This window comes from Pantherophis guttatus, chromosome 2 (assembly GCF_059756535.1).
Source record: "Pantherophis guttatus breed Tessera chromosome 2, ASM5975653v1, whole genome shotgun sequence".
Lineage (NCBI taxonomy): Eukaryota > Metazoa > Chordata > Lepidosauria > Squamata > Colubridae > Pantherophis > Pantherophis guttatus.
The window spans coordinates 205,369,522-205,382,795 of NC_142064.1; the positions used below are offsets into that span (position 1 = coordinate 205,369,522).

At 38.9% G+C, this 13,274-nt stretch overlaps 2 protein-coding genes across 3 annotated transcripts in view; both read left to right on the top strand.

The window, feature by feature from the left end:
* DOK3 (docking protein 3) overlaps positions 1 to 3,004 on the top strand; it is a 9,356-nt gene extending 6,352 nt beyond the window's left edge. The window contains exon 5 of the mRNA XM_034442227.3: positions 1,991 to 3,004. Within this exon, the coding sequence (XP_034298118.1) occupies positions 1,991 to 2,770 (780 nt within the window). The 3' untranslated portion in view covers positions 2,771 to 3,004. The remainder of the gene's footprint in view (positions 1 to 1,990) is intronic.
* Positions 3,005 to 6,458: 3,454 nt separating this feature from the next.
* Positions 6,459 to 13,274, top strand: part of PDLIM7 (PDZ and LIM domain 7) — a 64,008-nt gene continuing 57,192 nt past the window's right edge. The window contains exon 1 of one of the 2 annotated variants that reach the window (XM_087887596.1): positions 6,459 to 6,629. In XM_087887596.1, coding sequence (XP_087743722.1) covers positions 6,587 to 6,629 — 43 coding nt within the window. In that variant the 5' untranslated portion in view covers positions 6,459 to 6,586. The remainder of the gene's footprint in view (positions 6,630 to 13,274) is intronic. The other variant, XM_087887598.1, reaches the window with a different exon arrangement.

A 13,274-nucleotide genomic window follows, 5' to 3' on the forward strand; every position in this document is an offset into this window, starting at 1 on the left:
TTTTGTGAATGATACTGACAGGCTCTAATCAGGCCATAAGAACGTTTCAAAATAACCAAAGCTGTACATATACATATACAGGCAGCCTTCGACTTACAATAGATCATTTAGTGACCTTTCGAAGTTACAACAGCTCTGAAAAAAGTGACTTGTGACCATTTTTCACACTTACGACCGCTGCAGCATCCCCATGATCATGTGATTTACATTTGGATGCCTGACATTCATATTTATGACAGTTGCAGTGTCCCGGGTTCATGTGATCCCCTTTTGCGACCTGACAAACTCAATGGGAAAGCCAGATTCACTTAACGACCATGTTACTAATTGAGCAACTGCAGTGAGTCACTTAACAAATGTGGCAAGAAAAGCCATAAAATGGGGCAAAACTCACTTAAGAAATTTGTCACTTAGCAACATAAATTCTGGCCTTGTCATAAGTCGAGAACTACCCAGCAGAACACTAGAACTTTTTTTCCTATGCTCCCTTGTCACTGAAATATGGAAATTAATGAGAGGAAGATCAAACAGGAAGTGCTATGGCAAGACAAGACCCTGTGTGCAATGTACCTTCGATAGGTAGCTGAGGTGGCCAACATTGAGAAATCCTATCAGTGATTGGAAAGGGCTGGACTAAAAGACAGCACTGAGGCACTGATTATAGCAGCACACAAGAATAGGCACTCAGCACCAGCTCCATAGAAGCGGGGGTCCTCCACACTAGACAAGACTGAGGCACAGACTATGCAGAGAGGCCTCAGAGGCAGTCCAGCAGATAATGGCAGGATATGAGATCTAGGCAGGAACAGCATATACTGAACAGCACAAGCAAGTAGCTGGCATTGTGTTCAAAAGCATCTACACAGTGTATGGGTTAGACCCAAGTCTAGATGGGGGACTCCACAGAAGATCAGGGCCAAGTTCTTGAGATCCAGATTGGCAAGCAGGTACTGGCCAATTAGACATCCTGGTAGTAGAGAAGGAGCAGAAGACAGCAGTGATAATAGATGTAGCTGTGCCAAGCAATAGGAATATCATGAAGGAGGAGTATGAGAAGCTGGAGAAGTGCAGGGTCTGAAGAGGGAACTGGAGAGGATATGGAAAGTAAAGGCCAAAGTGGTTCCAGTGATGCTAGGAGCTCTGGGGGCTGTCACTCTTAAACTGGGAGAATGGCTCCAACTGGAACAAGATCCCAGGAACAAAACCAGAACTCTGTGTCCAGAAGGGTGGAGTGCTAGGAACAGCTGAAATACTATGCAGAACCTTCAAACTCCCAGGCCTCTGGTAGAGGATTTGAGATTGAAGAAGATATATGTCCCCCATAGGGGTGATATGGGATTATTTTGAATATATGATAATATCAATGATCTGACTCCACATAAAACAGATATTGATTTCAGTAGCTGATTTTTTTATGGATCTGTTTTCATGGATTTGAGATGAAATTGAGCATCACCTGAAAATCTTAGTAGTTGTTGGCAAAATTGAACAAAGGAAATCATGATGACCTATAAAGCTGTATATGACATAGTGCCAGGTTATCTGAGGGACTGCCTTTTTCTTCTGGTGTCACCTGGCTAATTTAATCGATTAGGATCCCGATTCCTTTGATCAGTGCCATTTATAGTGACCCGGGAAGCATACCTTCTGTGTTGTGACACCTGGAATGAGATTCTTCATGAGATCTAGATTGCTCCCACCCTGATAGTGTTTCAGAGGGCTTTTCTCTAAGTTCTGGGCTAGGTGATTGGAGCCCCTTACCTGGTGTATGATTTTTTTTGGTTCTGCTTTGCTGACCAGATTTGCCCCCTTATTTAATGTTCCATTTTTATTGTATGTTTGTTGTTTCGTTTTTATGGTTTCATGTGCCCTGAGTCGATTGGAATCAAGCAGCATCTAAGTCAAATAAATAAACGATTGATATATTGAGTGCTAGCAATTACCCTAAAAGAATAACTGTTGAAGTTTTCTTTTTCTTCTCTCTCCCCAGACTGCCTTCTCTTTTGAGGCAGGTCGCCGCTGTGATTCAGGAGAGGGCCTCTTCACTTTTAATACTTCACAGGCTGCAGAAATATGCAAAGCTGTCTCAGCTGCAATAGAGCATCAAAAGGCCATCCTTATCGAGAACAACAAGAAAGGTGGGATTTCTCAAGCTCAAGACAATATGCAGAAAGCCGAGCTATGGTCATGGCCCTCTGGCACACAGAGTTTGGATGAAATGCAACCACTTCCGAAGGGCAGCAAGGAAATTAACCTCTCTAGCGAAAACCACTCTGTTTCCCCAGAGCTTGAGTCTCCTGAACCACCCATCATCTACGCTTCCATTGGCAAGAGCTTTCCTCTCATGTTTCAGCCTTGGGGTAAGACAGAGACGGAATCCCAAGAGCAGGGAGCACAGCTCTCAGACCATCTCTACGAGAACCTGCACAATCTGGAACAGCGTGCCTCTGCCTCAGAATGTCTTGGCTTCAGCTACAGAGACTCCCCTGAGGGCAGCAACAACAATGACCAATTACCCATTTATGATAGTCCTAAAACACTCAGGCGCTTGAGCGGCCATCTTATCTCAAGTGCAAGGGCGGACTCCTCTCCGGACAGACAGTGTCCATCTCATCTGCTAGATGGCCAGGAGACTGCAAGTGGAAGCGAAAGGAGTGATAGGCCCAAGGCAAAAGGAGCTGGTGCATTCAGACACAGGCTGGTTACTATGCTTAGTAGAGAAGGAGGAGGTGGTAAAAACAAGAACTCTAATCATGTGGACAAGCCTTAATAAACTGCTGTAGCTGAGAGGTCAAGTCCCAAGGCTTGAGGTTCTTCTGATCTGCATATCTTTTATTTTCTTTCTCTTGCCTCATAGCCATAACCTCTAAGCAGGGATAACCTATGCATGGTGGAGATAAAATCCTCCAGGCCTATTCCGTTCCTCGAAGGCTAAGTGGATATCTAATTGTTTTGTTTTACAATACCATGATCTTAGGCAATCAATAATAACATTTGTTATCTCAAGTGTGTGTTGCTGTAGAATCTTGACTCTCTTCACTCCTTTCCATTTATTACAGATCATTTCACTATATTGCTGGTACTATAGAATTATCAGTTGTAATCATTTCCATATGTAGTGAAGACGATAACTCAGTGATGCAAGACCTTGGGTTTCTTCCATTCCTGCTTTTATGATCTAACAAATGGGGAAAAAATGGTGTGACTTTGGAAAATTATTGCTAGCTCATACAGAGATGGAAAGACAGTGGTTTAAATATAAATATTTACACTTTTAAATATATAGTTTTATTTTTAATATAGCTTAATATTTAACCTATATAATGTAATATATTGATAGCTTAATATTCAAGCTTTTAAATATATAACTTTATTATATATAGCTACTAAATACATAGCTATTCCGAGTACGTAAATTTCTCATAATTGCTTAGTCCTGCTCTTTTATTTCCACTAGAGTGCAGTGTCTTGCTTGCATTTAAGAGCTCAGCTTGAGAAGAGATTCTGCTCCATAAGATACTAGGTGGCTGAATTGATGTGGATCTGATAGGGTGCCCATTCGTCTTAAACCCCATAAAGCATGGATGTCAAACTTGTGGCGTCATGTCACATGACATTTGCCCCTTTTTGCGGAGCTGGGGTGGGCTGGCCTGTGCATGACGCATCCAGTCCGCGGGCCGCCAGTTTGACACCCCTGCTATAGAGTGTTATAATGCAGACAACAGAATCTGCATTTGAAGCTCTGTTTCCCTTCTGTTGTTCCTCAGTTACTGGAATGGCATTTACTCTGAAAATTGAGCGTCAGACATTTTAAGGCAAGAGTATTATGCATTAGGGAAAACCAAAGCAATAGTTGCAGCTATAATATGCCAGGATAGATCATTCAGGAGTGCAATTCAATTTCATATGTAACTTGAAGCCACCATGTGATTTGCTTATTTCTGAGATAATGTGATACATGGAAATTACACAGATGCCCTTGGCCTGCTCATAAATAATTGCAATTTAATTAGTTAGTGTATTAAGTAGTTAATATAACTGCTCCAACTAATTATCCATAATAAACAAAAGCAGGACAAAATCGCTAAACAATCCCAACAGTAATTATCAAGATTAATAGTTGCATCAAGAAAGCTTAGCCTCATAGCAACAGTAATAACGGGCTCTAAACCAACTCTCTCTTTTTTATATACATAATTTTTATTGAAAGTTTTAACAGCAATAGTAATAACTAACACAATCTAAAATAGAACAGAGTATATGAAAAGAAAAAGCTAAAAGTAGAAGAAAAAAAGGAAAAAAGTAGGAAAAAAAGAAAAGATATATAGGGAAGCAGCTTCCAAAATTCTTCATAGAAATTATAAGTACAATTATATTTTAACCCCTCTGTTTTTAAAGCTACATCATGGCTTTCTTCTTTTTATAACCTATTCTATCTAATCATCAAACGTAAATCACTTTCATTTTTATTCAAAAAGTCCATAAGAGGTTTCCAGTCATCAATAAATATAAATATTATCCTTTTTGTAATCAAAGAAATCAGTTTATCCCTCTCAGCAAGTTCTGTCAGTTTCACCAACCATAACTCCATGGTGGATAATGCCAAATCTTTCCATCTTTGTGCATATAGTATCACAGTAATCATATTGAAATAATCTTCCATCTAAACCAGTTTTCTCCACATGCCTAGAGGAGGAAAACATCCAAGAACTGAGAACTCTATGAGAAATGGTATTTATGAATTTGATTTTGTAACTGCCTAACCTTTTAGGAATATATTTCTTGGTATGTATTTGGATGAGAACATCCCATTTTTTATCTTTAGAAAAATAATAGTTTTACAGTGTCTTTTGATTAATAAGTTGGAACATCAGCACTTCACTTTGACAGTGCAAAAGATCAGAGAGAGAAGAGGCAACTATTGTGAAGCACTGTGAAAGAGTTGCCATGTAGATGTTTGGTTCTGTGAAAAGCTGTAAGTAAGATCAGTCTTATACACAAAAAAGGGAGGAATCTTGGCTTTTAGGTTTATGAATTTGCCTTTTTTTTCTTAATGGAACTCTAATGGAGTGCCAGTTTAGTCACTCTAGTAGTTAAGGCACCACGTTAAAAAGGCAGAGACCATGAAAGCCAGCTGGGTGACTTTGGGCCTGTCACTATCAACCCAACTCACTTCACAGAGTTCTTGTGGGGAAAATAGGAGGAGGAAGGTGTGTTGAATATGTTTGCTGCCTTGAATTATTTATAAGGATAATAAAGGCAGAATTCAAATAAATAAATAGCCATCAACCTGAGCCTAATACAGTAAATACATCCAGAAGAAAGAATATGAGCCTATGAATTAGAGCATCAACACGACTAAAACCGTAGTTTAATTAACGAACCATATGGAGTTTATTGTAGCATAAACTTAATGGACTAGAGTGCACTTCGATATGCAAACCATACAAGCTTGGTGTGTTAACTACAGAAATATAGTTTAAGTGTTGCCACAGTGGGTCAAAGCCACAAAACCCAGAGAAAGGCAGTATCTATCATATTTTCTATGCATAGCCCACATACACACAAATACATGGATAAGTGTGTATATGTATACATCTGTATACATGAACATTAATACTACAGTACAGTATGCTATGATTTGTTTTGGATTGATTTGTTTTGGAAAGAAAGGGTACAAAAATAAACTTTAGAGCTGTAGTGCTTTGAAACATAGACCAGTCTTAAAATATAGGCCATCTGTCAGCTCTGTGTAGAAAAATGAGGGAGGTTCTTTTTCCCCCGCAAGAGCTCAGTTTACAGGCTGCAGCAAACGCATGGAGTGGATAGAAGGAAGATTTCCTGTTGCCACCATCTGAAGACAATAATGGAGCCACTTCCTGCTTTGCTTGACTAAGCAAATCCAGATGTGCTCCCTGAATAGAAGCAGCAGGCAACTTGCTGTAAACAACTCCAGGCCTCAGTACAAAGGACGAAAGGCCCTGCTCTGCCAGTGCAGTAGCTTAAGTGATAGCTCAGGAATCAGTCACAAATCAATAAATCAGGAGGGGTAAGGCTGCGAGTCAGTACAATTTATTACTCAATTATTTAATTGTTTTTTAAACTGTTTTTAAATTTTAAATGCTATGTTTTATCTCGGCTGTACACCGCCCTGAGTCCCGCAGGAGAAGGGCGGTATAGAAATAAAATAAAATAAAATAAATAAAATAAATTTCAAATGAGTAGGATAAGGAGAGAGCCCAGGTGCAAGCTTAGAGCTAACGTTTCTGTTCGGCCAACACAAATTTATGTTAGGATGGTTTCCATTTGGATGGGTCTCATGCATAAGGACAAGTATCCTGACTGCTGCACTATTAGGTTTATCCAGCAGAGGGGGTGAGCTGATCAGCTCCTTCAGCTAGTAATATGTTATAGGGCCACATGGTCCTCAAATATTCCCATTTGCTACAAACTCAGCATGGCCAGAATAACAGAGTTGGAAGCAGTGGTGGGTTGCTACTGGTTTGCCCCAGTTCGGGTGAATCGGTAGCAGCGGTCGCAGGAGGCTCCGCCCACCCGCCTGGACGTCATCAAATACGCTCTGCGCATGTGCAGAAGTGGGCATGTGTGCGAGCAAACCCGTAGCAAAGGTAAGTGAAACCTACCACTGGTTGGAAGGAACCTTGGAGGTCTTTTAGTCAATTCCAGACAAGTGGCTGTCCAGTCTCTTCTTAAAAGCCGATTGTCCACTTGAACTCCCAAGATCCCTCTCAGTTCTCTTAGGTTTCACCTAATCTGCACATGTAATGTACATTTGGGTTTCTTGCTTAAGAGTAAAACCTTACTTTTCTCTATACTGAATTTCATTTGTTAGACAGAGCCCAGTGTTCAAGCCTGTCGAGAGCCATCTGAATCTTGAGCCAGGACAAAGCTTGCTGGGAATTCAACAACTTAAGTGTCAGAATATAGCCAGTGATGATGCCGCCTCCATTAACTTTGGGATACCAGAGTGAATATGAGACAATATATTGTTTCCTATCTGGCTAGGGTTAATGAGAATTATTGCTCAACATCTGTAGGATCATGTACACAGTATGTTTCACCCTTCTGCACCAACTGCTTGTGTTGTAAAGTGTAATTTAAGACGGAGGTAAGAGAAATGAAACCAGCCAATATCTTAAAAATGAGTTTTGTTACTGGAATCTGAGTTACTGAAGAGGATTGTAAAGTTATTTCCACTCCAGAGCTCCAGTTTCTTTTCTTTTTACTGACTCTTCTAGAAGACTACAAGCAGAGGATAATTAAGCTTAAAATGGTGGCTATTAAAGGAATTGGCTTCACGATTGTGTTAGACCTCCCTGTTTCTTTAGTCCCTGCAAACTTTGCTCCTCCTCTCCCAACTCTGTAGCTTTTCAGTTTTGTTTTTACATTCTTTCATTGCCTTTTCCTCCCCTGGAAGCAGTTTTATAATAATTCTGAATTCAGATCTTAACATCTGGGAGGTACATAGCTGCAACCAGTGGTGGACTTCAATTTTTTTTACTCCTGGTTCTGTGGATGTGGCTTGGTGGGTGTGGCAAGGGAAGGATACTGCAAAATCTCCATTCCCACCCCACTTCAGGGGAAGGATACTGCAAAATCTCCATTCCCACCCCACTCCAAGGGAAGGATACTGCAAAATCCCCATTCCTCCCCACTCCTGGAGGAAGGATGTTGCAAAATCTCCATTCCCACCCCCATTCTGGGGCCAGCCAGAGGTGGTATTTGCCGGTTCTCCGAACTACTCAAAATTTCTGCTACCGGTTCTCCACAACCTGCTGGATTTCACCCCTGGCTGCAACAGAATAAATTTTGAGTGTATATACAGACCTCAGAACCATCTTTTAATAACCCCATTTTGGGAGAAACTAGGCTGCACCTTTCTGATGCTAGACATTAGTTTTCTTTCACTCTCTCAACGGCTATAGAATTACGTAACATGTTCCCTACAGGTACAACAGTAAATAAGTTAAACATACTGTACACACGTAGTCATTATGTTCTCTTATGCTACTAAGGTTAATGGAGTATAATCCATAGGACAACACCTATGGATGTCAACATTTCGTAATTAAAACAGTATAACTGGATTCATGTATAGCTCTAAATCAGTTTGCTTAACTGTGTTTCATTCAACATGCTGCCATAAATTACAGCTTACATATCCAGTAGTTAGTTTTACCTAACATGCTAAACCAAATACAGGTAGTCCCCGAGTTACGACAGTTAAGACCAACATTTCAATTGTTAAGTGAAACATTTGTTAAGTGAGTTTTGAATCATTGCATGTTAAATTAGTAACACGGTTATTAAGTGAGTCTGGATCAGGGGTGGTATTCACTTACCTTCGCTACCGGTTTGCAAATGTGAGTGTGCGTGCACACGCTTTGCTCGCACACGCCACCTCTGCGCATGCGCAGACCCTTCCGCACATGTGCAAAGCATCAAAAACAGGATGTGATGACATCCGGGCAGGTGGGCGGAGCCTCCTGCAGCCGCCGCTACCAGTTCGTGCAATCCGGATAGAACCAGCTGAATACCACCACTGGTCTGCATCCCCCATAGACTTTGCTTGATGGAAGGTCGCAAAAGAGGATCACATGACCCTGGGACACTGCAACCATCATAAATACGAACCAGTTGCTAAGCATCTGAATTTTTATCATGTGACCATAGGGATGCTGCTATGGTCATAAGTGTGAAAAAGTCATGTCACTTTTTTCAGAGCTATTGTCTGAATGGTCACTAAATGAACTGTTATAAGTCGAGGATTGCCTGTACTTTATAGTATCTAGCAGAGGCAGATATCCTTTCAAACCATGTTAAAGAATCACTCTGAACCATAAGAAGGGTCATTTCTTCATCACTGGATTTTATCAAACATCAGCAGTAGAAAGAATCCATCTGGAAGCGAGGGCCATTCTGCCTGACCCAGCACCCTCATTCACCATCACGTCTACTGTGTGTTTCAGTCTCTGCTTCCTGGCAAGTCACAAATATCTTTTGATAGGTAGAGTGAATGTTATCTTCTGTCCTTTGAACCTAATAGTCAAACAGCTTGAATGCCAGCGAAGAAGCCCAGATATCTGGGATAGTTTTGCAGAGTAGAAGCTTTGATGTTTTTTTTTTTATCAAAGCAGTTACTTGTCACCTGGAAATCAAACTAGTTATGAAGGACTGTTGCAAAAGTGTAGTACATAGTGTGCAGGGTTGCCATGAATTGTGCAGTGAATGTAAAAATACATGGAGGAGCTAAACAGATATCAGCACAATTTTATTGTTGCTATAAAACCAATAGCTCCTTGATAAATGAAATAATTCCTTTCCATTGAAGAAAGCGGAAAAAATACTATAATTCCCTTTGTAAAAGGGAATACTCCATACACACTGGCTGGCCTCTGACCTCTGTTGTGAAAGTAGACTTGATATAACTAGTTTAGGTATCTAAATATTTCAATTCCCTACATTTCATTTCATTTCATTATTTCATTTCATTTCATTTCATTATTTCATTTCATTTCATTTCATTTCATTTCAATCCCTACATTTTTATTTATAGGAAAACACCAAATTAAACTGAGCTATAAGCATAACTACCTCTCTTCTGCTTTTTAACATATATATGAACCTAATTTACCAGATCTATTCTTTTCAAAATGTACATTAAAAAAAAGTAGTACTGTTTTAAAAATTGTATATTCTATGAAGATTGCACATACTCAAAAAGAGAAGATTTCAGCAGGCTTATGAGAAACCAGTCCTTTGCAAATAAACAAAATAATTGAAAGAACATCCTTAAAAACATAACCAAATGAGGACCGAACTTATTAAACTACAGTATCATATAATGCAGAGGGTCTGTTAGACTAGAAAAGGGTGTATCTGAGCTACTGGCCAACATCTGAATTCTGCATTTTCTTCTTTTTGCATGTAGACATGCAAAAATAGCCTGATGCTGAGCCTTTCCTGAGCATTGAGATTTACTTTCAAAATCATCAGTTTCTGCATAATAATTCTAAATAAATAGATTACCCACCCTAAAAGGTCCCACAAGCCACTAATTTACCATTACAGTGGACATGCAAGTCCAATTAATTTGATATTTACCCTGTGGTAAGATGGGCTACCAATAAATAAAAAAATATATGCACTTGATAAATACCATAAATATTTCTAACAGCAGCATTCAGGATTTCAGAGTTTGAAATCTAGTATGGTGGAAGCTGGAGTGCCACACTGAGCCACTGTATCTCTCACACATCTTCTTTGGAAAGAAAACTTGGTCTGTTTTGAACAGACCTGAAAAAGGGTTTTCACACTTTTGTTCTTTTGGCAAGATGAGTGCTCGGCAGCAGTTGGGAGAATGGAAAGCTCATTGCTAGAAGTTTGACAGAAATATTAAACTATAATATTTATAATATAATATAAATAATATAATATAATATAAACTAATAAAGCAAGATATAGGCCACTTAGAATTGGGTTCAATTGTTAACTCCTCTGTCATAATAGCCAAGTTTACACATTGGACTATAAACTACCATGTTTCCCTGAAAATAAGACCCTGTCTTATATTTTTTTGAACCCTGAAATAAGTGCTTGGCCTTATTGCCATGTTCTCAAAAACTCAATTGGGCTTATTATCAGGGGTTGTCTTATTTGGGGGGGGAAACAGGGTAGTTAGTCAAATTCATACATCATGCAACTAAGTTTGCTTGCTTTAGATTGTGAGAATCCTGCTATTGTGCTACATTGTATGAACCCAGATAATTGTGATTAATTCAATAAACCTAAACTGTTTAGCATGATGTATAAACCCAGTCATATCAGCTTGATTCACAGAACACTAAATCAGAAACCATGATTTATAATACCTAACAGCTAAAGTACACGTTGTATTAAGGCAAAATGTAACAAATCACAATATGACTTAACCGTGCTATGCAGATCAAGATAATGATTTACTTTGGAACAGATTAAACTGCTTCACAAGGCTTTGGGGGAGGATATCATTGGAAGAAAAAATATATCACAATCACTTTAGAAGAATGGTAGGATTAAAAAAATGAATAAATTTAGCAGTTTACTTCCACACACTTGGCAACATTTCGTGGTTGAAAAATCAAAGGTAAACATGGTTCTCAGCCATCTTGGTCTTGCAGTCTTCTGTTAGACTGAAGTTAGTTAGACTGAAGTAAATGCAGCAAGATCATAGATTCTTGCCTACTACAAAAACCTATGGATATTTAATAAATACAGTATTAGACAATATTTTGGAATTGGAAAGAACTGGCTTCTCAACAAACTATGTTATTGTTTACAAGGTAAGAAATCTGGAGAGTGTGAGCTTTGTCATCTTCTTTCTAACATGACAATTCATTCTGGGAATTGTGAATCACAGCATTTTGCCTTAAATAGAAAAGAAAGCAACTGGAGATTTGCCTTATTCAGCTATGCAGTTGCATTGGCCCAGTAATTTTTCCTGGCTCTGCGCTGGCTTTTAACTCCTCCGTAAGGTGTCCTCTGATGACCTTCATATAATATTGATGGAACTGGTGTGTGTGTACATAAATCCATATGTATTGATTCCATATGCATGTACACTACTTTCAAGTTTTTGCTATTTTCTTTGGTTATTTGCATCTCTAAAGTACTTTTCCCTCTAATCTTTCAAGATTTGTGAAAATAAGAAACGAAATATTTTCTGTACTATAAATAAATCTTTAAAGATTTTCCTCAGAAAACCACTCCTAAGGCCACCTTACATAGTATTATAGTATGTAAGGTATAGTATAGTATATAGACATAGTATAATCCTTTTACAGAAAAGTATAATCCTTTTCTTGTACTTTTAGGTACTGGTATGTATATTTTTCATCTTTGGGGGAAGATTTTGAGAGGAGAGCTAATTGAAAATGGCTGCAGTAGAAGGTCCTTAATTCATTGTGTGAACACGAGTAAGTGGAGGAAAGTTATGGGCACACAAGTTGAACACTGCAAATAATTGAAGCTATGAAATCTCTAATGAACTTCTTTTTCTCTTCAAAAAAGGATTATGGCAGATTGCCCTAGGAATTATAAGCATGCAAAACAAAATCCCAGAATCACTAGAACTTTACCTGGATCTTACCAACATACTCTTCATGCGAATGTTTTGCTTCCTTTGTTACATTCTTACTTTAAATTGGTCGATGATAATAACAAAGATGTAATTTGGAAACAAAGCAGTACATAGCTTCAACAAGTTAAAGCACAAAAGAGGTTTGAGATCCACCCTCATCACAATTGTCTGAAGCTAGTATAACTGTTGTGGCTCCTGAAAGAAGCTCAGGCATTATAATTTTCAGAGGTGTTGAAAATTCATTAGAAAGCTTTGGAGTCCTTCCAAATTGAGTTTCTACTGCTAATAATAATTTTGAGATTATTATCCAGTGATTTTGTCTTTCCTAAGTTTTCTTTGGTAAGAAAAAAATGTGAAGAAAACTCTGGGAAGGCATGGGTGGGTTTTGCAAAAATGATATTCCCATTCGTCTCAGTAAATTCTGTGCAATTAGGGTAATTGGCCAATGAAAAGCTCATTTGTTAATACCTCTACTTTCTGTAAGGAAATTCCTGCCTCAGAGCTTTGAGAAGCTACACAAAATTGAATCCCACTTGTAAAGAATAGATGTGTGATATCTTTTATAAAACCAGGACCAGCTTAATTGTTGTCTACTTCATCACACTCAGGAAGAGAGAACAGTCTTCGTTTTTGGACAAAGCTAGATTCCTGTGCGAAGTGCAAAAGTTCCTCAGAGGTTTTATCCCAAAAATGGTGATGTATCATTTCAGTTTTTGCTCATGCAGGGAACTAGTCCAGTCTTGCTCAGTGTTTTCAACATGGAAATGTCCCTTAAATTGCACCACTTAAAAGTAATTGCCTTACATGCTATAAACCTGAGCTGGCTTTGTGTATGTGCAACTCTGTCAGAGCCATTGTGTATGCTTTTTCTGTACACAAAAGCCCATACATTTAGGGGAGACAGCTTACTCCACCTAATGATGAACCCTTTTTAATTTGATCCAGGGTCAATAGATATAGTTTATTTGGCACCTTTAACAACCTGGTGCTTGATAACAATTAGATCAAATCCATTTTTATGATCTGGAACAGTGCACACGTGGGCAATAAAGAATCAAGTAGGGGAAAAAGTTTCGCCATATTCAGGAGAGGTTGAGAGTTTGGCCTGATCGGAAATGGCAAACAATGGCTTTGG